Raw genomic sequence first — 24,282 nt, 5'->3', positions numbered from 1 at the left:
CCACTATTGGTCTTAAAGTCCACCAAACCCACATAGCATTGTCATTCAAAAAAGTGGACCAACCAACAAGTTCCCTACCTCTACATAATACAAATTCAAAACTAGTATGGATGTCATCATAGGCAAAGAGCTAGTATAGGAAGGAATCAAGTGTAAAGGCATCGTCTAAGGTGCTATCATCTATAAGAATTCCATTTGGCCCAAAAGATACAATACATAAAGCACACAAGGATGGATTTAAGGCACTTAAGCACATATGACAGCATTACCCCAAGGAGACAATGACACCTTTGTCCTCGAGTTTTCAAGAATGTCAATTTGCTTGTCATGTAGACCAAGCAACAATTTGGGTGTGCCAACATCATCATATCCATATTTGGTACCGAGGTCAAATGGAAAAAGTGGCCGTAGACATGGGTTTAGACAACACTCTTTTTTCCCATAGGCTTTCACCTAATCTAAAAGACATACTCTCTACAATAGCATACACATTATCCAAATCAAATAGAGAGTAGAGAAAGGTATCACTCAAGTCAACTTCAACTAAGGTGTGCTCATGTATGTACTAACTACTAGTTTCAACATTATCACCATGATTATCCTAAATAATAAGCCCACGCATAGTACAAGAAGAAGTAATTTCTCCTTTTATAGAAGAACCCTCAAGTAGACACATACAACCACCAAAATCAAAAGGGATTATTACTTAAATCTTCACATGAAGCAAGCAATTTATTCTCATAGTCATCAAACATGGGTGGGGTGTCATACAAAGGATCACAACCACAATCAATTTTTAAGGAACAATCACTTATTGGGTTCTTAAGAATTCAAGCAAGTTAAAATTATCATCACCCAATTGATCATTCCTTTCTAAGACTACACATTCCTTACCCTTAAGAGTACTCTCATCTTTCAAGAAGAGATTTCCATCTTTAGGAGGAGTGTTGTCACACCATAGTGGGTTAGCATATAGGCTATAACCTTCAATACAAGCTATACCTTCAACAACATTCTCACCACTAGGTTCATTAGGAGTGATTGGACCATCTTTGAACAAGATGTTATACCTAAAGAGAGAAGGATCTACCCTCGAGAAAGATTTAGAACATGCAAGTTCACTCTCTAAAGGACAACCATCAAGTTCCAAAGAAGTTTCAAACACATAATCATCACTATGAGAAAAATCGAGAGAAGAAAATTCAATAGAGGTTATGCTATAGGGGTCACTCCTTTTCGTTTGATCAATATTTTCAACATCATCACTCACTCGAGACCTATTAAAAATATCACACACATCCTTAAGTGGTGGATAAATTTCGTACATAAGTTGATCAACATAATTTTCACAAGATGATGCACTTTCTTTCAACACAATGGCTTCAACACTAGGTAGACATAAATTGCTCTTACAAAAAGAGTCAACTCGGTCATCAATAGGATCAACTAGTGTATCCACACTCACAATGTGTACATCATCAACAAGAGGCAAACAATTAATAGATGATGTACTATCATTCAACACAATGGCTTCAACACTAGGTGGACATAAATTGCTCTTACAAGAAAAGTCAATTCTGTCATCAATAAGACCAACTAGTGTATCTACACTCACAATATGTACATCATCAACAAGAGGCAAAGAATCAATAGACTCAAAAATAGGTAAGCTACTACTCACACTCAATAGGCTACTAGCCACATAATCATCATTCACATGTGCAAAAATGTAAGAGTTAGCTATTTTACCTTGAAGTTATTGAGCACATTCTTCTTTACCTTGGTGTGAAGGTCCTCCATGAGCTTCAACAACTTTTAAGCTTTTCCTCATCAAATCTTCAAAGGAAATCTTCTCCTTTAGCGCTTGTTCTCCTCCACTTGCCATGTTGGTACCTACACAAATGTCCTTAGAAATAGAAGAACAAACAAAGTTAGCATGGTTTGGTGGCAACCCCCTCACTTCACTCCTCACAACCTCTCTCTTTTCCACTCTCAAACTATTGTGACTACAACATGGGTGACTATGATTTTATTGAGGGATTTTATGGCTATGATGATATTAGAGATTAATACAAGAACGACCTAAAGAGATGAAAACTAAGAGAAATAAGATAAAAAAACAATTGCAATAAAGTAAAAACAGATAAGATGACATAAGAGGTTACAAAGAATTAAGAACCAAACCATGTATCAAACGATAAGACCATTAAACTCGCAAAATCAAACACCAATCTTCTTACGGTGACCGCTAAGGGAATCAATTCCGCCTTACAACTGTTTCTAAGCAAAGATCAATAATGACTTTTCCAAACCCTACATTACTTGGCTTTTCCAAACCCTACACTACACTCTCAAAGAGAGAAAAGTCTTTCAATGTCTCTCAAATATTCATCATCAACTAAGGAAAAATGACCTAACTAATGGCTATTTATACTATTACATAAAGGAGTGAAATTATAAAAATGCGGTTAATAAATTTAACACTCCATAGGCGCCTTTCCCATGCTCCAAAGCAATGACTAAAACACCCTTAATGAGTGTTTACACTCCAAGGCCGCCCTTCCAATGCTCCAAAGTCGTGGGTCCCTCCTTCTTCTTCAAGATTCAAAATGTGAAACCTCTTAGAACCCTTTGGTGTACATCAACCCAAGTCCCAAGAAATCTTCCAAACATGGTTTTGCTTCATTGTAAGCTCAAAACGAGTCCTCCATGCATGTCCTTGTACCCTCAATATGACTAAATCTTGAATCCTTATATATGGGCCTCGAATGATGTCTTCAAAAGCTATGATGGGCCTTTGACTCGTATCATTACATATACTCCAAAGTAATTTAGAGATAGTCACTTTGTTCCAATGTATCACATCCAATAATTTAAACCACCCGCTACTTTTGAGAGCACATTCTATCCCAGGCTATGAGAGCTCTCTTAAAGATATCAACGTTTTTGGTCCATAAAAATGTTCGACAAATGGACTCAACTAGCTGGACATTATTTTTAGGCAATACAAACAGTTAAGACCAAAATACTTGAATACTTAACAAGACACTCTTAATAAGTTGCAGTCTACTTGCGTAGGTCAGAAATTTGGTTGTCCAGGATAGTACCTCCCAATCATTTTCTCCAACAGAGGCTTACACTGCATGATTCTCAGCTTTTTGCTACTCAAGAGAATCCCTACATATTTTATAGGAAGTTCACCTTTAGCAAATCCCAGGATGTCAAGTATTCGTTGTTGAGTCTCATTCTCCACACTTCCAAAATATACTGAACTCTTTCCTTCATTTGCTACAAGGCTAGAGGCATTAGAGAATTTCTTAAAATAATCGTGTAGAATCTGGACAGAACCCACACCCTCTCTATTGAATAGTAATAAATCATCTGTAAAGCTTAATTAAATAATATTAAGTTTTTCATATCTTGGATGGTAATTGTAATCAGGATTATGTTTCACTGTTTTCAACAATATAGTAAAATATTCCATCATTAAAATAAAGATATAGGGGCATAAGGAAAAATTTTATGATGGATGAGACTTAACCAACAAAAGTTGTGTGAGTCTCCATCCTTTGTTTGACAAGTGGAAATATGAGTCCCACATGGACTTTGTTCCTACACTTTCCTTTCTTTATTCATTCTTGTTGGTCATCTTCTCTCTCATTTTTCTCTTCCATCATTTCGCCTAATAATATTTGTCCACTATTAATTTGACACATAAATTAAGAAATAATAAAAATTTAGTATAATTTTACTATATCATTCTTTGAATATAATAAATTTAGTTCTTTAATAATGAAATTGAGTAATGAATAGTTCCTAATAGCCAAAACAAAATGAACAAAAAATAATTCATTAATTTTTCAAATTAGACAAACAACGTTGATATTTATTTTTATTAATATGGACAAGTATTGTTGTTCAAAGGGAGTAATAAATGTCACAGAAATGCCAAAGCTTTTTCTTTCTATGAAAAATGGAAAATGCTAATTACTCTAAAAATATTTATTACGAGTTTTTATCTGATTTTTTCCATAAACCTTATCTGTGTAATCTAATCACATATAGGGTTTTGCAGATTTATAAAAATTGAAAAAAAATATTTTTTTTTGAAATCTTTTTTCACTTTATTTAATAATCAGTATTTAACTTCTAATTCAACTTGGAGGAGTATCCAAATTCGAAAAATAGGTTACAACATTTTTTTTCAATTCATTTTTTTACTTTTGATGTTTTATTTAAGTAAATTCATTTATTAATATTATTTTAAATATTTTTTGTAAAGAGTACATCAAACACAACTCCAACCTCATATATATATATATATATATATATATATATATATATATATATATATATATTTTTTTTTTTAAATCTGTGTAAAATGCCTACTAAGGACCCATTTGGCCATGAATTATATTCACCTTATTCTGAAATATGCATTTACTTTATTCTGAAATTTTGTTTGGCCATGAAAACACCAAACATAACTTGAAAATGTAGTTGAGATTTTGAAAACCTGTTTATTTATTTTTTTTTTTTTAATTTTTAATTTTCTTTCAAAAAATATTTAATTTTTTATTTTCATAAAATAACCCCATTTAAATTATATTTCAAGTTCAAGTCATATTTTATATTTTTTATAAAATATGTTTGAATTCTAAATTATTTGCTCCAATTATTATGGTCAAACACAACTCCAATTTTAAATTCAAAAATTTCAAATAAAGTAAATATATTTTTAATTTTCATGGCCAAATGCCAACTAAATATCTATAGATTGAATTATAAAATTTTACTGCTCAATTTATAAAAAATATATAAAATTAAATAATTTTGTACCATCATAATTTTTTTCTCTTGCTATTTTGAGTTAGGCAGAAGAAGAGAAATAATAAAAGTGGGTAAAAAGAGTGAAAGAGGGAGAAAATGCGGCTAAATAAAGGTAATGGCAGGACCCACATTCTACTTGTCAAACAAAGGGCGGAGACTCTCACAACTTTTGTTGGTTGAGTCTCGCCCATCATAAAATTTTTCGGAGCATAAGGGATCTCCCTGCCTGAGATCGGGGCACAAGGGATCTCTCTGTCTCAAGCCTTTCTTTGCTGGAAATGCGCTGGTAGGAACTCCATTTATAACAATTGAGTAAGATACAGAGGTAACACAACTCATGATCCAGGCAGTTATTTGGTGAGGAAAATTCAAGCCATCAAGCATTTGTTTTAAGAAGCTTCATTTTACAGAATCATATACCTTCTGCATATAAATTTTCAGCATGCATCGTGGAAAGACCCCTTTTCTTCCATATTCTTTTACCAACTCATGGCTCAAAATAATATTATCTGATACAAGTCTACCTGGCACAATGGCTGACTGACTAGGATCTACCAGATACTCCATTATCCCCTGCAACCTATGAGTAATGATCTTCGAAATCAACTTGTATAATATTGTGCAACAAAATCCCTCAGGAAGTTTCAAAATCTCTCACTTCACTTTCCTGTACAGGACTGGTCATAATTCGATCCTCCCCTTTAAGCACTGCATTAAGTCACCCATTAAAAGCCACGGTGTTTGAATGCTACTCCTGGAGAAACCATAAACTGTTGTGAATTGGAATTCAAAGTCTCGAACTAAGTATCTGGACAGTACTATGAATAAACTGAGCTTGAACATCACCAATTGTTACTGTTACGAAATTGGGGTTCCACGTAAGTATAATTCTGCCTTTTTGACTATACGCATAGTTTGAGCTCCAATTCCAATTCGGTGATATTTCCTTGATCACCCTCTCTACAGTACTCCTTTTTACCTTATGTTCTAGAATTGCAATAACGTCAATATTATTTTCTGTCATAAAAATCTTCATTTCCTTCTGTTTATACAACTTATTCAGCCCCCTTGTATTCCAGGTGAATAACTTCATAGTGAAAGGTGGGGATTAGGTATTCCAGCTATAGCCCCTGTACTACATTGACCTGGTTCAGCTCCAAAACCAAGGCCCAGCTGTGGAGGTCTTGTAAACTCAGTACCAGTTCCTTCAGCCAGTTGAATATTTACTGGGTCTATTACCCCTAAACTCAATATTGGTGTATTTTGTCACCTTTTTGTGTCGACATGACACCTTTATTACATAAAAATGGGGTCCACATCAAAGGTGTCACGTCAGCTAAAAAGGTATTATGTCGGCTAAAAAGGTTGACAAAAATACGCTAAAATTTAGTTCAAGGGGTAATAGGGACCCCTGTGAAGTTGGAGCGTGTCGTAGCAAATTTGATCATAGTTCATGAGGTACTAGATGTTTTACTCTTTTTTAAAAGGTATGCAATAGAGGACAAAGCATTCTGTGTAAAAAGAGTTGCACCCTAAGGGATGTGATGTAGATAGTCTATCCTGATGCAATCATTAGTGGTTGCTTCCGCTGCTCAAACTCCTAACTTATAGATGGCATGAAGACAACTTCGCATTGCTCTAAGGCTCCCCTTCTAGTATATGCATATATGTGCGTCACTTTATTATGTTTATTAATTATCAAACATCCTACTTCTGCAATTGACAAGTCATTTTTTTTATAATACCTGATAGAATGACTACTCAAAAATAAACTTGTTCAAATTCTTTTTTTTTTTTTTTTTTGCAAGGAAGTCCCACCTCCAATCGTACAACGAGTCATCTACTCAAAAATCCCTCCCCACATTCCATTATTTGTTGAATTATTCAATCATGCAATACTTATTAAATACAAAGAACAGAATCCATTAGACCCCATCATGGTTCTCGATCATTTCGTGGCACCATGGTATAGTTGTACCATCTACTATGGAGATGCTAATAAGAAGCAAGTCTTGAAGTGGACATTCTTTTCCTTTTCCTATTACGCAAGTGTCTGACTTATGCGCACCTCCACTAATTCACCCCACCTGTTATGTGCTACCTTCTACCAACATAGATAATCATAAACTCTGTCAACCAAAAGGCTTAAATAAACGAAAAGAAATCTACTCGGTTACTTGCTATTTTCTAACAGCATAGAGCACCAGATAACTCGGTCAACCAAGAATTAAATAAATGAATAGAAATCACCTAGCGTTTATCGCCTAATCTTTAAAATGCAAATTCTTAAAAAACTTACATTTGCTAATCATTTATTTAAAGTAACTCCAGCAAAGCATCTAAACTATAACTGGTGGAGCAAGACACTGAGTCTTTGGAGCAACTTCAGCTGCAGAATAGCCATTAGTTTCAGAGGGGTGCTTATCAAAACTCCAAAACTTTGCAGCTTTCACATCATCTTGAGCCATTTGCCTTGAAAACTCATCATGATCATACTTCAAATTTGTTTTTCCTCCAAATTCAGTTGGTAAATTATCCATGTCAAAGTATGATTTCATCAGCTCTACACTTTCCTTGTTCTTTGGATAAACAAATTTGACCTTCTGCATTGTTTTCGGATCCAGGAAATACTTGACTATCTGTAACAAGAACAAAAAAATATTAGACAAATGGGAGCCTTGAAGCAATGATGAAGTTGTCTTATGTGTGACCTATAGGTTACAGGTTCAAGCCGTGCAATCAGATGCTTGCCTCGGGGTAGGTTACTTACACCATACCACTCTGGGTTGAAGCCCTTCTTGGACCTAGCATGAACGCAGGATGCTTCATGCATGGGGCTGCCTTTTTTGATAAAAATAGAAGGATAGACGAAGTAAATGGGGATGCGGCTAATGTTTTTTAGTAGCAGCATAAACTGTTTTTCAGAATCGGAATAAAGTAGTTTCTCTCCGAAAGTACTTTTGGAGCTTTAGTCAAGCACAAATCGTTGCTCGATATGGAAACATGATATGCAAATTAATTAGCCAAACACAAACTATTACTCTGCAAAAGATACTTTTTCAAAAAATGCTTCCTACTAAAAGCATTTTCAAAATAAACAGATTTTAGAAGCACGACAAAACTGGCTACAACGTCAATCTTCAAGGGGAAACATTTCATGTAATGTATACACTAGTACTTACAATGTAAGCATTGACCTTTAAAATAGTAAACACAAGACAATCAGCAAAGTTAAGAGTACTAGCAATAACTGATCAATGAGAGGACCTAAAATTTTGCTTGCTTTTTTGTTTGATCAAGTAACAGGTAATTAGAGGTGAAAGAAAAAGAAAAGTTTCAGATCAAACCTTCCAAAATGTTTCAAAAATTCGCGGAGGGTTGTACAGAAATGCTATAGCAAGCCTTTCAGGATAGTGATTCTGCAAAATATTAACCGTCTCACGAGCAGATTTGATGGGAACGTTATTGGTTAAAGACCATCCTGTGAAGTCTATCAACCATGACGTTTGCTCTTGGTCTTGTGGAAGATTAAGAATTGCATTCTCTATCAGATACACCAAATGCCTCATCTGGTTGTCTAGCACTGTCGTGTTCTGCAAAATAAAGAAGAATCAATACCGATTCAAGAACTTTCAGCAATTATCGTAATACGGATTTTGATGACTTTGAGTTGATGTTTTACGTCACCTGCATTCCCGGCCTCAGGATAAGGACAGTCCTCCCATCGCGGTCACGGAAATTTGCCCTAAAAGCTTTCCCCGTTTCACCTTCAATTGCAACTTCATGCTAACAAATTCCAACAGCGCATTATATTGGAATCATTGGATATGCATATTCAAAAAAAAAAAAACATCTGGTACAAACAGGATAAATTATGACAAAAGAACATTGGTAAATAGAAAAAGGTGACAAATCACAAAAACTAAATATTTCATATCTGCAGATAGTGGAGTCAGAATTTTCACTAAGACGATTCCAAATAGGAAGAAGTGAACACATGAAGCAGCCAAAGGGAGTTCAAAATCTACCACATATACAAAGTTTCTTAGCTATATATAAACAGTGAAATCCGCCAGAGATGAACCCCCTCTGCCCTACTTGGCTCCGGCCTACTGCAAAATAACAACAAATGGTTTTCCATGCCATACTTTTCTTTTTTAATTCATAACAACAACTACAACTCAACCCAAAGCAAAACTTGTACAAAAATTAGTTTGTCTGGCACTGGAAACTATCTTTGTTTTCGGCTAGCATATAAGGTTGTGACAAGCATAAACACTCCTAGCAAATATTGGACCTAAAGCAAACATAATACAAGAAGATAACCGCAGCATATGAAATCGTCTCTTTTCTTACCCAGCGGATCTCTTCAGGCTTAAAACTTGACCTCCATTTTAGGGACTCTTCCAACATCTTCTTTGCTTTATCAACGTTCCAATTCCGCGCTTCCAAATACCTGCTTAAACATGCATCATTGCAGTATTGTAAGTTGCGTCCTGATAGTGCCACGCCCAAGGAAGTCCTAAGCTCCTTCACCTGCGATAAAAGTAACAGCTTCTCACACATACATATGATCTGATTAGAATGAGTTAAAAACACTCGAAGATTTGATCGTTTGAATATGTTCACAATCCCTCATAAGTATCAAGAAGATATACGACATTATCCTCGGTGAAACTTTCCCATGATAAGCATTAAGAAGCAAGAGCTATGCATCTTAATAATGTCAACGATTACTTTCAAGTTTTAATAGACTCGGAGAACCAACTATGATCCAATTGATCCCTCAAAGAAAGAATTTACTGAAGGTACTGTACTGTTAACGTGTGTGACCATTTCATCTAAAAGTTTAAACTGCTTATACCTTCAGCACACTCAGAATCAGAAAAAATCAACATACAAATATAAACTTTTCAAAGATTGTTTACCTTGTGCAGTTGATCCTCATGACCCTCCTGATCACACTGGGGATGGCTCTTGCGACGAAACATGATATGCTACTGCCACTGGTGTCTAATACTTGAGATTGAACTGAAGCAAAACCAATATAAACAAAGTGAGACCTTTCGCCAATCGAGTAATATTAAGCTCAAAGTTCCCATGTGTCAACAAATGCATTTTCATATATAAAACTCCATAGAAATAGACAAAAGGGGACAAGTTTTACTAGAAACACAGATCAATTAGAACTTACTTCTATTTGACAGTCGCAAGATTTCACACAACTGATACTTTCAATTACCATGACATAAGTAGCGCAAAAGAAATGCATTTCACTTTAAAAGCATATTTTATTACAGCGTCACAAAGTCATCGCTGAATGAATCTACTTCATTCTGTTCTACATAAAAACAATAAAGAATCACACTTCTATATGATTTGAACCTAAGATATAGACTTTTGGGACTCCTGTTTCAGCAGTCTCGAGTAAGGCGTGCACACTTGCATCTTTAGTAGGTGATTCATTCACTACCTCAGCGAAGAAGAGGCTGGATCAATCAAAGGAAGTACTAAAAAACCTCGTGTATCTAGCTAGAAGCGTACATGAATCTGAAACTACTTTCAATTAACAAATTTTTGCAACATTAGTGACTAGCTTCCCTCTTTACAAACACAATTCAGTTTTCTTCTCTTACTCCAATTGGTAATTTTGAGGCAGAAACAATCACCCAATCTCACCTCTGTCACAAGGTCAAAGTCAGCTACATTAGATAATACGCCAACACACGCGGATTCAAGATTTAAACTCTATTGCCTCAATCTTTAACGTTCTTAGCACTAAACCAGTTATGAATTTAGATATACTACTTGTTGCAATATTAGTGGATTTATTCGCATAAATTTATACTATTCATAGAAAGTACGGGATCAGATGAGCCCGGTGGTATAACTCCCCATCCGCCGCCTCTACACAAACAAAGCTTTTCTAGCTGTTTCACTTCATGATCTACTACAACCGAGTGGTCAGTTTGTAAAAAAGACTTCCTTTTTGGTTGATCAAAAGGATCCGAACCTTGTCACAACAAAACTAACAGGCTCCAGATCACAACAACAAAAACAACAACATTCCCAGTGTAAACTCACAAGTGGGGTTGGGGTCGGGTAGAACGTACGGCTACCTTATCCCTACGGTTGTGGGGTAGAGAGGTTGTTTCCGATAGACCTCGGCTAGGAAAGTTATCGAAACAGGATGGCGAGAAATAAAAATGGCACACAAATAGCAAGATACAAAGCAAATGTAGCAACTGAACTTGGAATATATTTGTTCTAGATTACAACAACAACAACAACAACAACAAAAAATCCGGTATAATCTCACAATTAGGGTTTGGGGACTTGTGGCGGATCTAACTCAGGGTAAATTTTGAACCCTCTAAACCATTGAGCCAACCTCTTGCATTGTGATCATGGGATTCAAATCTATATATACACACATAGAAAATAAAATAATTGCCCAACATATACAATGTAATTTTTTACCAAGGGGGTTCGAATGAACACCCTCCCAACCCCCTAGATCCGCCCGGCCCTTGTTGGGGAGGGTAGGAGGTACCCAGACCTTATCTGTACCTTTCTTGGGGTAGCGAGATTGTTTTCGATAGACTCTTGGCTCAAAAGGAACGTTATTGAAACATGATAAAAAAGAAGAAATGACACAAATAACAAGATACAAAGCAAATGTAGCAACAGATGATAATAGATTTATTCCATATTTCAACAAACAACAACAACAACATAACTAGTGTAATCGCACTACTGGGGTTTGGGGAGGGTGGGATGTACGAGTACTTTATTTGTGGGGTAGAGATGTTGTTCCCTATTGACCCTTGGCTCAAAAGAGAAGTTATCGAAATAGGATAGTAAGAAAAAAAAATTGGCACCTAAATAGAAAGATACGAAGCAAATGCAGCAACATATAGTAATACACAGGCTCCGCATTACAATAGTTACTATATATCCCAAATAAAGATCACTAAGATATAAATCTACACGTTCAAAGCCAATCAATTACAATAACTAGAGGCGGATTCACGATTTAAAGTCAGTAAATTCAGAGTCAACTGCAACAATCACAATATACATAACTTTGCATGTTCAATACTACAAGATTAAAGGACAAGTTAATATATTTTACATCTATTTACTTCAATCACAACCACAAGATCCAAAAAGTAATTCTTAATTTTCTTAAACTTCGTATCGAGTAAAAATCAGACAAACTAATTGAAATAAAAGTAGTAAATAATTCATGATCATACCTTGGGTTAGAAATTTCAGCTCCTCTAATCAACAATATGACATGCAACTTCTTCTAAAAGTACAAATATACAAAGAGCAAATTCATGAGTGTGTGTATATATACATTTGATATGATGTGTGTGCGTATGTGAATATATCTAAGACAATTGCAGAGCACTATACAAAAGGACATTCAAACGTTATAATTGTTTAAATTAAATAAAAAAATCCTATGGTTATTGTACTCTTTAGATCCTGCTATAGTGTTGTCATAGTGTAAGTATCAGTCGCCACGTGACAGTTAGATTTATCTAAGATGAGAGTTTTCAGCAAATCTTAACACTTTGGTATATCTCAATTTATGATATTCTATTTTTAATTTAGAATATTGGATAGTTATTACTTGTAAATTCTGATTTTGATTGTTTTGAGATTATTTAATACGTTTAAATGTATGTCTTTTTATTTTTTAATATAAAGTTATATGATATTTATATTATTTCTTAAAGTATTTTACAAAAGTTCTATGGTATTATACTCCTTAGAATGCTGGGTAATTGTCGCCAAGTGGTAATTAAATTAGATAAGATGAGAGTTTTCTGGGAGTTTTAACACCTTGATATATCTCAATTTGTGATATTTTGTTTTCATTTCATGTTGGATAGTTATTACTACTATTTTAATCGTTCTGAGATGATTAATATGTTTAAATCTATGTTTTTTAATTTTTTAATATAAAATATATGGTATTTATATTATTTTAAAAAAATATTACAAAATTCTTATGGTTATTGTACTCATCCTAGTTGGGATGTAACGTGGTGTGACTAACAATCACCACGTGGCAGATGAATTTATTTATATAAGATGAGAGTTTTCAGGAAACCTTAACACTGATATATCTCAATTTATGATATTCTATTTTTATTTTAGAATGTTGGATAGCTATTACTAGTAAATTTTGATTTTGGCTGTTTTGAGATTATTTAATAGTTTAAATGTATATTTTTATTATCTAATATAAAGTTATATGATATTTATATTATTTTTTAAGTATTTTACAAAAGTTCTATGGTTCTTTGTTTGGATGGTGGTTTGTCATGGTTTCATAATATACGGTATAGTATGGTACTGTATAGTATAGTACAATACAATATTTGGATGGATTGTATCGTTCAGGACGGTTTAATAATAATTTTGTTATTTGGTTTGATGGTATGGTATTGTATAGTAGTGGGTAAGTTTACTAAAATACCCCTAATTATTATAAATTTTAAATTTGTCAGCATTTGTTAGTAAAAATAATTTTTTTTCTACAAACAAATTATGCCTTATAAATATATTAAGTTGTTAAATTCATGAATATTCTAATAAAATTAAAACTTTATATTCATTAAATAATCATGTAAATTGTAGAGTACCTTGTTTCAAGTAATCAACTGCCTAACAGAATGACCCATAAGCCTAACTGAAATGCTACTGTCTTTTTACAAGATATTAGTTCTCACCATATTAGTGGCACTGGCTGTTAGGATCTATTAACGGTTCACACACACTAAATCTATGGAGAGGGTGAAGAAAACTAGAGAGAGTTCTTGAGGAGAGAGAGAGGTAATTTCGTGGTAACACCCGTTGGTAACCTTCACGGCGGATGGGCTATTTATATTAATAACTTGGAGTATGTACAATTACACAGAGAATGAGAATAAACATTAATATATAACAGTACGTCACATATTAATCAGTCTCCACAACTTAGCAATTCTCCCACTTGGAGACTGATTCTGTCATCCAAGAATTACATTCTAAAAATAAAATAAAAAACATTACTCTATCATCAATATGTTCGCCACACCGCAACATCTGTAGACACAACTACAGAAAGTATACTAAGGTTTTGCACAACCTTAGTTTACCAACATCAACACATTTAGTCAACATGTCTGCTGGATTCTTTGCACCCTCTATCTTTTCCAAATACATATCACCTTCTTCCACTGTCCTGTGAGTGAAATGGTATCGTTTTCTAATATGCTTCGTCTTTGAATGATAAACCAGGTTCTTCACCAACTGTATCACACTCTGACCAACTGTGTAAAGAATCTTCTTAAGCTGTTTATTGTCCAGTTCTTTCAGATAATCTGCCAGCCATATCATCTCCTTTCCAGCTTCAGCTATTGCCACATACTCAGCCTCAGTAGATGAAAGAGCAACACACTTCTGAAGCCTGAATATCCAACTTACTGCTGTACCACCTATGGTGTAAATGTATTCGAAAGTGCTCATGCTTGAGTCCACATCCCCATTAAGATCAGCATCATCAAAACCTTGTAGAATCACTTCACCATTGCCAAAACAAAGTGAAGTACTAGATGTACCTTTCAGATATCTTAGAAGCTACTTCACAACTTCCCAATGCTCTTTTCCGGGGTTTTCCATGTACCTGCTAACAACTTCCACTACATGTGCTATATCAGGTCTAGTGTAGACCATAGCATACATCAGACTCCCAACTGCAGAGGCATATGGAACAAGTGCCATGTGCTTCCGCTCCTGAGCTGTCTTCGGTGACTTCTCCTTTGACAATTTTATGTGATTTGCCAATGGAGTAGTCCTGGGTTTAGTATCATTAACTTTGAATCTGGCCAGCACTTTCTCAACGTACTGCTCTTGGGATAGATTCAAAGTGCCAGCAGATCTATCCCGAGAAATTCTCATCCCAAGAATCTGCTTCGCTGCACCTAAATCTTTCATCTCAAACTCAGAAGACATGATTGCCTTCAAAGAGTTTATCTCCTTCATACTGGATCCTTCAATCAACATATCATCCACATACAAGAGTAAAAATACATAAGAACCAATGTATTTCTTGAAGTAGCAACACTGATCCTTTTCACTCTTGCGGAAGCCACTCTTGCTCATAAAGGAGTCAAACTTCTTGTACCACTGTCTAGGTGCTTGCTTCAGCCCATAAAAGCTCATGTTGAGCTTGCACACCATGTGTTCCTTGCCTGGAACTACAAACCCCTCTGGCTGCTGCATATAGATTTTCTTGTCCAAATCTCTATGTAAAAATACAGTTTTTACATCCATTTGCTCAAGATGCAAATTCTTAGATGCAACAATGCTCAATAAAATTCGGATAGTAGTTAATTTCACAACAGGAGAAAATATTTCAGCATAATCAATACCTTTTCTTTGTGAATATCTTTTAACTATCAACCGATCCTTGAACCTTCTTTTGCCATCTGGTTCTGCCTTGATTTTGAACACCCACTTGTTCAACAAGGCTCTCTTCCCTATAGGTAACTCAGTCAAGATCCATGTGTTATTCTTCTCAAGTGAGCTCATCTCATCATCCATGGCTTGCTCCTACTTGATTGAATCCTCCACCTGTAGGGCCTCGCAATAGACTCTGTTTTCCCTTCATCAGTCAGCAACAGATAATGTAATAATGGTGAATACCTATCTGGTGCTCTAATAGTCCTGGATGATCTCCTCTCATCCTTCTCAGGTGTCACTTGTTCCACCTCTGGTTCCTCAACGACAGTCTCTGGAGTTTGTTGAGTATCTCCTGCAACATCTTTTGGTGTACTCTTCGGTAACTCAAGCTCAACTCCCACTTGATTTGTAGTTTCTTGAACCTTTTACTCTCTGTCCTTATACAAGACATTTTTATCAAATGTCACATGACAATGCCTTAGGATTTTTTTGTTCCTGCCATCCTAAAACCTATAATCAAACATGTCAGAACCATAACCTATAAAGTAGCACTTTATAGCTTTAGCATTAAGCTTATCTCTCTTCTCTGGATTAATATGAACATAAGCAGTGTAACCAAAGGTTCTCAAGTGAGAATACTTAAGCTCTTTTCCTGTCCATTCTTCTTCAGGAATCGTGAACCCCAGAGGAACTGATGGTCCTCTGTTGATCAAGTATGTAGCTGTGCTCATAGCAACTGCCCAAAACATCTTAGGTAGCCACAGTGTATGCTCATGCTCCTTGCAAGCTCATTCAATGTTCTGTTCATCCTTTCAGCAACTCCATTCTGCTTTGCCTTCCCGGGAACTGTCCTCATCAATCTGATTCCCTCAGCTGCACAGAATTATTTGAATTCTGACTTGTCATATTCTCCTCTATTATCAGACCTCAGGCCTTTAATTTTTAAGCCAGTCTGATTTTCAACTTCAGCTTTCCACCTCTTGAAAGTAGCAAACACATCTGACTTATGTTTCAAGAAGTAAACCCATACCTTCCTGCTGAAGTCATCAATGAAGGTGACATAGAATCTGGATCTACCAAGTGATGAAATAGGAGATGGTCCCCAAACGTCTATATAGACCATTTCCAATCGTACTTGTTTCGGCTCACTCGTAGTCTTCGTGAAGCTTACTCGCTTCTGTTTACCCATAACACAACTCTCACAGAGATCCATATCAACAGATTTCAGCCCATTTAAAGCTCCTTTTACAGCCAGCATCTTCATTCCTTTGGCACTCATGTGTCCAAGTCTATTGTGCCACAGATATGAACCGGAAGCAACCTCAGCAACAACAACCATGTTTATACACCCTGCAGTGGTGTACAAAGTTCCAGATTTTGTGCCACGTGCTACAACTAAGCACCCTTCACAATCTTTCACGAATCTTTCCTAAACTCTGCTACGTAGCATGTGCTATCCAACTGACCAATAGAGATCAGATTCTTCTTGAGACCAGGAATATATCTGACATCCTCCAATGTCTACTGGTTTTCTTCTGGAGTTTTTATGCAGACATCCTCCTTTCCTTCAATCGCTAATGGCTTATTGTCAGCAAGATACACCTTTCCAAAATTTCCAGACTTGAAGTTTTGGAACAATTCCTTGCTAGGAGATGAATGAAAAGATGCACCAAAATCCAATATCCAGGATTCAATCGGGCTGTCCACACTATGGATTAGAGCATTCCCAATATCTTCTGCTGAATTAATAGAATCATTATCATCTCTATATTTCCGATTCTTCTTCTTCTTGGGTTTCTTACACCCTGTCTGAAAGTATCCTTTCTCTCCATAATTCCAATATGTCCATTGGATTTTTGTAGAGATTTTCCACGATTCTTCAATTTTGATCTGTTATGTGTGTTCTGGCCCCTCGATTGGTCTCTCCCCCCTCAGTCAACACTGAGAGCACTACCAGATGATTCCCTAATTTCTCGTTTATGAATGCTTTCGCTAAGAATAATATCTCAGATTTCATCAAACTTCAGTTTCTCAGATCCACGGGAACTGCTAATCGCAGCAACAACAGTATCCCAAGACTCGGGCAGAGATGACATCAAAATCAGTGCTTTAATTTCATCTTCAAAATTAATATCCACAGAACACAGTTGACTAACAATCATATTGAACTCGTTTATATGATCAGCAACAGATCTATTCTTAGGCATCTGTAAATTGAACAATCTACGCATCAAATATACAAATATCGCAGATGGCTTTTCGTACATATTTGATAGTGCCTTCAACAGATCGGATGTGGTTTTCTTCTTGACGATGTTGAATGCCACATTTCTCGACAAAGTCAATCGGATCAGCCCTAGAGCTTGTCGATCCTTGAGCTTTCAATCCTCTTTCTTCATGGACTCTGGTTTCACCCCAGTCAAGGGTTCGAAAAGATCTTTCTGGTACAGATAGTCTTTGATCTGCATCTTCCAGAAACCAAAATCGGATCCATCAAACTTCTCGGTTCCAAACTTCGATCCTTCCATCTTCAGTGATCATGATGAATCTCCCAAGCTCTGATACCATTTGTTAGGATCGATTAGCAGTTCACACACACTAAATCTATGGAGAGGATGAAGAAAACTAGAGAGAGTTCTTGAGGAGAGAGAGAGACAGAGGTAATTTTGTGGTAACACCTGTTGGTAACCTCCACGGCGGACGGGCTATTTATATTAATGACTTGGAGTATATACAATTACATAGAGAATAAGAATAAACATTAATAAATAACAGTACGTCACATATTAATCAGGCTCCACAACCTAACACTGGCATGATAGATATCTGAGTTATAAAGAATAATGACATCACTTTCTTCACTTTATGTCTTCTAATAAGCTAAGATAAAATTTAATGCATAAATATGGACTTCAGAGTAGCTTTTTTTGAGTAACAAGCCAATATTCTATTCATTTTATTGATTCATAACAATAGACACATGATAAATGAAACAAAAGAAAAAAGAAATGTAGTTCTGAAGACTAGTTTAATGCAAGCAAATTGGCAATGTGAAACTGTACACTAATACTTCTACATGGCCTAATGCAAACATAATAAATTTTGAAAAATTGTTGGATCAGTAAACCTAAAAAACTTTTATTTATCAGACAGAGTTTCAGTTTGTTATTTTAGATCAAAATAGAAAAAGGGTGCCAATAAGTATGAACAAATTTCCTACTCATCCTTGAGCTCGAGCTCAATCAACCATCAACACGAGACAAGAGGGGCCTGTTAAAAGGAAAAGAATATTATTAGAATCTGAGAGAACGAGTGTAGAAGAAGAGAAGGCGGAAGAACAAAGAAGAACCCAGAGGAGAACAACGCAACAATGCAGAGGATAGATTGAGCAAAAAAGCTTAAAAATAAAATCACATTAGGGTTGAAAGTAATATACGGTAAAGGGTAAAATAAGATTAAATAATATTATATAAGGACATAATTGAAAAAAATAAGAAAACCATCGATGATTTTGTAAATTGTGGGATTTCATGATTATCAAACCATGAAAAGATATCATACCATACCATGTCTTTTAGAAAACAATCAAAACAAATATGATTCCCTTGATAATCATACCATACCATACCATGAAAAACCATCATTCAAACAGGGGGTTAGGATGTTGGGACAGTGGGACTTAACATGGTGCAAGTAATTGTCGCTGTGTGGTAATCGATATATATATATATATATATATATATATATATATATATATATGCATGCCTTAGAAGCCTTCATTGTCATTTATCCTTTTTGTGATTTTTTGGCCATTTTTTAATTTTAAAAGATTAAAAAATTACCTTGACATTATACGCAACATTAAAGAGAGTCATATTAAATAACTTTCGTCATCAATGTTGTTAAACTTTTCTCATTTATGTGTTATGTAAAAAAAATAAAAAAATAAAAATCACTCCTTAAAACTCTCTTAATCATGTTAAATATGCAAGAAAAAATTTAAAATTATTTGTTAAAGCTCAAAAATCAACAATACAGGCATACATACATATTCTTTATTGTACACTTTAAAAGTCTAAATATCTATATCTAAGTTTTCTTTTTTCTCTCTTTTTGGGGGCTTTTTTCTTCGTACTTTTCATTAATCAATTTATTTATTAAATAAGAAAAGATCAATCATATTTACTATTCTAATTAAATCTAACGAGTTACACAAAAACTTCTATCTATTTGAATTCTCTACTTAAGTAATATGTCTTCCCAACTCCCTTCTACCTAATTCTTTTGAATTATTCAATCTATAAATAACAATCATTTATGGAGTTGTTGAATGCAAATTTTCATTGTCTCAATTTTTGTATGATTATTTAGTTATTTTTCTCCTTTCTTGATTTTCTTCTTCATCTTTTTCATCAATCATGTGTTAATTATCAAAAGAGATGACATAAAAAAGATTTTCAATACTCTTCAAAGGTTCATCAAAGAGATGATTTCTTTTTCATCTTTTGCATCAATCATGTGTTAATAATCAAAAGAGATGACATTAAAAAGATGATGTTTTCAATATTTTTCAAAGGTTCATCAAAGAGATGTTCACATTAATTTTATACGAGTTCATCAAGATGAAGAAGAAAGTTCAATTGTCTTGGAAGATTCGTTAAAAAAATGGTCATAGTAGTTTGATGTAGCGTAGAAGTTTGAATGATTTATAAATATTTTGAAGATTTATTAGTGTATTATTTTGATTTCAATTAATATTATTTTCTTCTTTTTTATTTATTTCTTCATTTTGAACAAAGATGCTTGATCGCATATATAATTCGCTTTTATTTAGAAAATATTAAATTAAAAAACTCTCCTAACCAACATATTAGAAAGCTCAATTAGTAAATTTTACTCAATTAACTTTGATCTTCTTCTTCTTCTTCTTCTTATTAGTACTTGTTTCTATTTTTGTGTATATTTTTTTATCAGTTTCTAATTAATTTAACTATGTTAATTAAATATATACTCTTTTACAATTATCTTAATGTTATAACACATGATGTTTTGCTAATAGTAATTTTCTAATGTTTTATCACAGTTAAGAGATATATTACCAATGGTATATTTCTCATAGTAATTAGCAATTAATGCCCCTAAAAATATATGACATTACTATATTAGAAATTAGTCAAATAATAAATGAACGAAATATTTTTTATTTTAAAAAAATTAAAAATTCACCTTACCATTATACACAACATTAAAGAGAGCCCTATTAAATAACTTTCATCATCAATGTTGTTAAAAAATTTCTCATTTATGTGTTATGTAAAAAAAAAAAAAAATTAAAAGTCACTCCTTAAAACTCTCTTAATCTTGTTAAATATGCAAGAAAAAATTTAAAACTATTTGTTAAAGCTCAAAAATCTATAATACATGCATATATATATATATATATATATATATATATATTGTGAAAAATTAAATGTATCAAAAAATACTATTCCACTTATATATATATTCTTTATTGTACACTTTAAAAGTTTAAATATTTACTAATTCAAGTTTTCATTTACTTCATAAAAAATTAATCATCAATATATATATATATATATATATATATATATATATTATTGTACAAAAATAAATATGTTAATTATTACTCCTCCATTTATTTTCATTCTTTATTGTTAAAACTTAAATGTATCAAAATTTACTATTCCACTTATTCACATTCTTTATTGTACACTCTAAAAGTGTAAATATTCATATCCAAGTTTTCTTTTTTCTCTTTTTGGGGGGCTTTTTTCTTCATTCTTTTCATTAATCAATTTAGTTATTAAATAAAAAAAGACCAGTCATATTTACTATTCTAATTAAATCTAATGAGTTACAAGAAAAACTTCTATCTATTTGTATTCTCTACTTAAACAATATGTCTCCCCAACTTCCTTCTACCTAATTCTATTGGATTATTCAATCTATAAATAACAATCATCTATGGAGTTGTTGAATGCAAATTTTCATCGTCTCAATTTTTGTACGGTTATTTAGTTATTTTTCTCCTTTCTTGATTTTCTTCTTCATCAATCATGTGTTAATAATCAAAAGAGATGACATAAAAAAGATGATGTTTTCAATATATATATATATATATATATATCTGAAAAAAAAGAAAGATAATGCATCACCCCTTTTTGTTTAAGAAAACACAATTATTCTTATCCTCTCTCTCTTTTGTAAAAAGCATTTATGTGCCATTTTAGAAAAGTTCAAAATTCACTCTAACTCTGTTAATCGCATACGTTATGTTAAAACTTAAAAAACAAACTGTTTCCTTAACTTCTCTTAATTCGTATTATAAATAAATGAATTTCCTCATTTAATTCTCGTAATAACATATCTAAGTATTATGATGGAATATATAAACTACTTTTCTTGCTTACATTGTAAATGAGATGTGATTAAAGATTAGAAAGAGTCCTGTTATAGTTCTACTATAATAAATATGTATATGTGATAGTTATGTATTTTACTCACAATTATTTAAAGCAAAAAACGTTTACTCTTAATTTTCTATTAAAGAAGGAGTTATCTTTTGAAGAGTTATTATTATTTATCATTTTTAGTAATGACTGTAATAATAATTAATTTTTAACCATACTTGTATTAATGTTGTTAAATTCTTCCATTGCTCTATATCTGTTAGGGACAATTATTGATCCAATTCTTGGTACCGTTTCTACAACTTTACCTTTTATGTACTCCTGAAAATTCAATGTTTTGTTTCTCAGTAATAATCTCTATAGAATAGAGTAGATAAGTACCACATCATCAAGTCAGTAAATAATATCATGGCTAATTTTAAATATGTACATTTCATTTTGCATTATGAGTTTCAATTCTTTTGCGAAGTATAACCTCAAATATAATTTTACCATCACAATTTTTTTTCTTGAGATGCTTTCTCAATAAATACCGTATAAAAATGAAGTTGATCGAGATATAAGATCTCTAATATTAATGAACTGTAGGCAATGAAAATACACATTAGATAAACCTTAACATGGAAAATCAATACCAAAGAAAACCAAACAAAAGGAAGAAGATTTTACTAACTTCTGCATTGCATGCATAACTATGTTAGAAACATAATTCAAGTATTTTTCTTACTCTAATGTGTCCAAATATATTTTTATTTATTTATATTACGGATCGAGTTGTTTATACACAAAAAAAGTAAGTAATTTATAATTAATAAAGCTTACAAGACCGTGACTTAATGTATATTTTTTTCCTTTTATACATTGCTTATTTAAATAATTGTCAACTAACATAATCGATAACTCGAAAATATAAAATTTTGCGCGAAGCACGAATAAGTACACTAGTTAATAGATAAATGATAAATAGGTATGGAGGCCTTAGCAGTATGCCACATTAGCATATTTCTAAGTCTCCTTTATAGATGTATATAGATTGGTCAATCAATTATTGAGTTGCTTTTCCCTTTTTCTTCAATTTAATCATGCATATTTCAAATTTACAAATTTAATTTATCTCGAACACCGAGAAGAGCTCTGTGTGTGCATGATCGGGATTAAAAATAGTTTATAGAGGAAGAATTGTTGAAATGTATAAACATTGTATAAATAGTGTTTATAAATTTATATACATCTTTAATACATAGTTATACATCATGTATACAGAGTTATATACTAATGATATAGCATTGCTATATTACATATACACTACATAACTATTTATATAATATCAATTCATTACATATATATGCAGTTTTTCTAAAACAAATATTTTGTCACAAAATTTAATATGGATTTATCCAATAAAAAATCAATGCTACCTTGCTAATTAATGCACTGCTAACAAGTTCTATTAATTGTATTTCTATTAAACTCTTCAAGATAAACTAATAACTGGAGATGCTTTTGCAAACCAACTAGTTATTCATCATTCCAAATTATGCATTGTAAAATTCCCTTAACCCTAGCAAAAGCACTAGTTGAAGACTAGATACATGTGAACATTTACATGGAGACACTTGAGTGAAAAATGAAAGTAAATTAATGTATACATGAAATGGATTAGATTTGATTGAATTCAAGGGGAAATTAAAGAGCCCTTAGAGCAACATGTGAGGAAATGAGAGAGATTAGTGTGAAGAGAGTTGCCAACAGAGAAAGCCCTGCAGATATAAAAATCTTGTAGAAGAAACTAGTTAAAACATACATTTAGTTAAAACATTGGTATCAAAGCCTATGTTATTTAAAAAACATACAAGTAGACATGTGTTAATTATGAGAAAAATTACAAAAGTTAATTTAGTCGTATTTATTTAAAATCAGATTTCAATATCCACCAAAATATTATAAAGATGAATAACATAACAAAATTCCAAAACTTTAAGAACTAAAACAAATAATATCTGAAAAAAAGGAGAGAATTAAAAATGAGACAAGAAAGACTGCAATATAATATGATTATAGGAGTATGTCAAAAATCAATAAAAGCACAAAAAGAAGAAATATCATATTTAGAATCACAAATAGATAGTCTAGAATACATATATCAACATGATCTATATACTATCAAGTAGATAAAATGAACAAAGAAGAATTTATAATAGATGAAAAAACATATGAAAACCATGAAGGGTTAAAAATAAGGATAGTATTTTCCAATTTAGGAAGAAGATATAAGAAAATAAGTGAACATTTATACTTAACGTTAGAAAAAGAAGAATTAAAATTAGAAGATAAGTTGAAAACCATGGTAAGAATAGAAAAAGAAAACGAAGAGATAGATAGAAAAAAGGAAATAGATAATCTAAAACAACAAACTACAAAAGAAATACAAAAAATAGAAGAAACTAAAAATAGTAGGATTGCTGAACTAGAAAAAGAACTACAAATGCTAAAAGATCTGTATGAAAAAAGACAAAAAAAAAAAAAAGAAAAGGATAAAGAACAAAATTATTAATTGAGA

At 32.9% G+C, this 24,282-nt stretch overlaps 1 protein-coding gene and 1 long non-coding RNA gene across 2 annotated transcripts; one reads left to right on the top strand and one right to left on the bottom strand.

Annotated features, from left to right (window-relative positions):
* The first annotated feature begins 4,918 nt into the window (after positions 1-4,918).
* Positions 4,919-7,151, top strand: LOC124889447. Its single transcript, XR_007048443.1, has 2 exons — positions 4,919-5,708; positions 5,910-7,151. It is a non-coding gene; the product is annotated as an uncharacterized LOC124889447 (long non-coding RNA).
* Positions 6,981-12,405, bottom strand: LOC107851789 (phosphatidylinositol transfer protein 3). The gene is made up of 6 exons (XM_016696878.2): positions 12,090-12,405; positions 9,759-9,861; positions 9,187-9,366; positions 8,518-8,616; positions 8,178-8,423; positions 6,981-7,469 (listed from the first exon to the last, which is right to left on the bottom strand). The coding sequence occupies exons 2-6, from the start codon at positions 9,819-9,821 to the stop codon at positions 7,170-7,172; spliced, it is 888 nt and encodes a 295-aa protein (XP_016552364.1). The 5' UTR covers positions 9,822-9,861; positions 12,090-12,405; the 3' UTR covers positions 6,981-7,169.
* Between the last annotated feature and the right edge of the window lie 11,877 nt (positions 12,406-24,282).

The sequence above is a fragment of the Capsicum annuum genome, chromosome 12, assembly GCF_002878395.1.
Source record: "Capsicum annuum cultivar UCD-10X-F1 chromosome 12, UCD10Xv1.1, whole genome shotgun sequence".
Lineage (NCBI taxonomy): Eukaryota > Viridiplantae > Streptophyta > Magnoliopsida > Solanales > Solanaceae > Capsicum > Capsicum annuum.
The sequence above is the reverse complement of the archived record's forward strand: the minus strand, read 5'-3'. Positions and strand labels throughout refer to the sequence as shown.

Coding starts and splice junctions, on each gene's coding strand:
- LOC107851789 (XM_016696878.2), bottom strand. CDS start 9,821: ATGTTTCGTCGCAAGAGCCATCCCCAGTGTGATCAGGAGGGTCATGAG. Junction 8,424..8,517: donor TCCTGAGGCCGGGAATGCAG/GTGACGTAAAAC, acceptor TTTATTTTGCAG/AACACGACAGTGCTAGACAA. Junction 7,470..8,177: donor TTTTTGAAACATTTTGGAAG/GTTTGATCTGAA, acceptor TTCTTGTTACAG/ATAGTCAAGTATTTCCTGGA.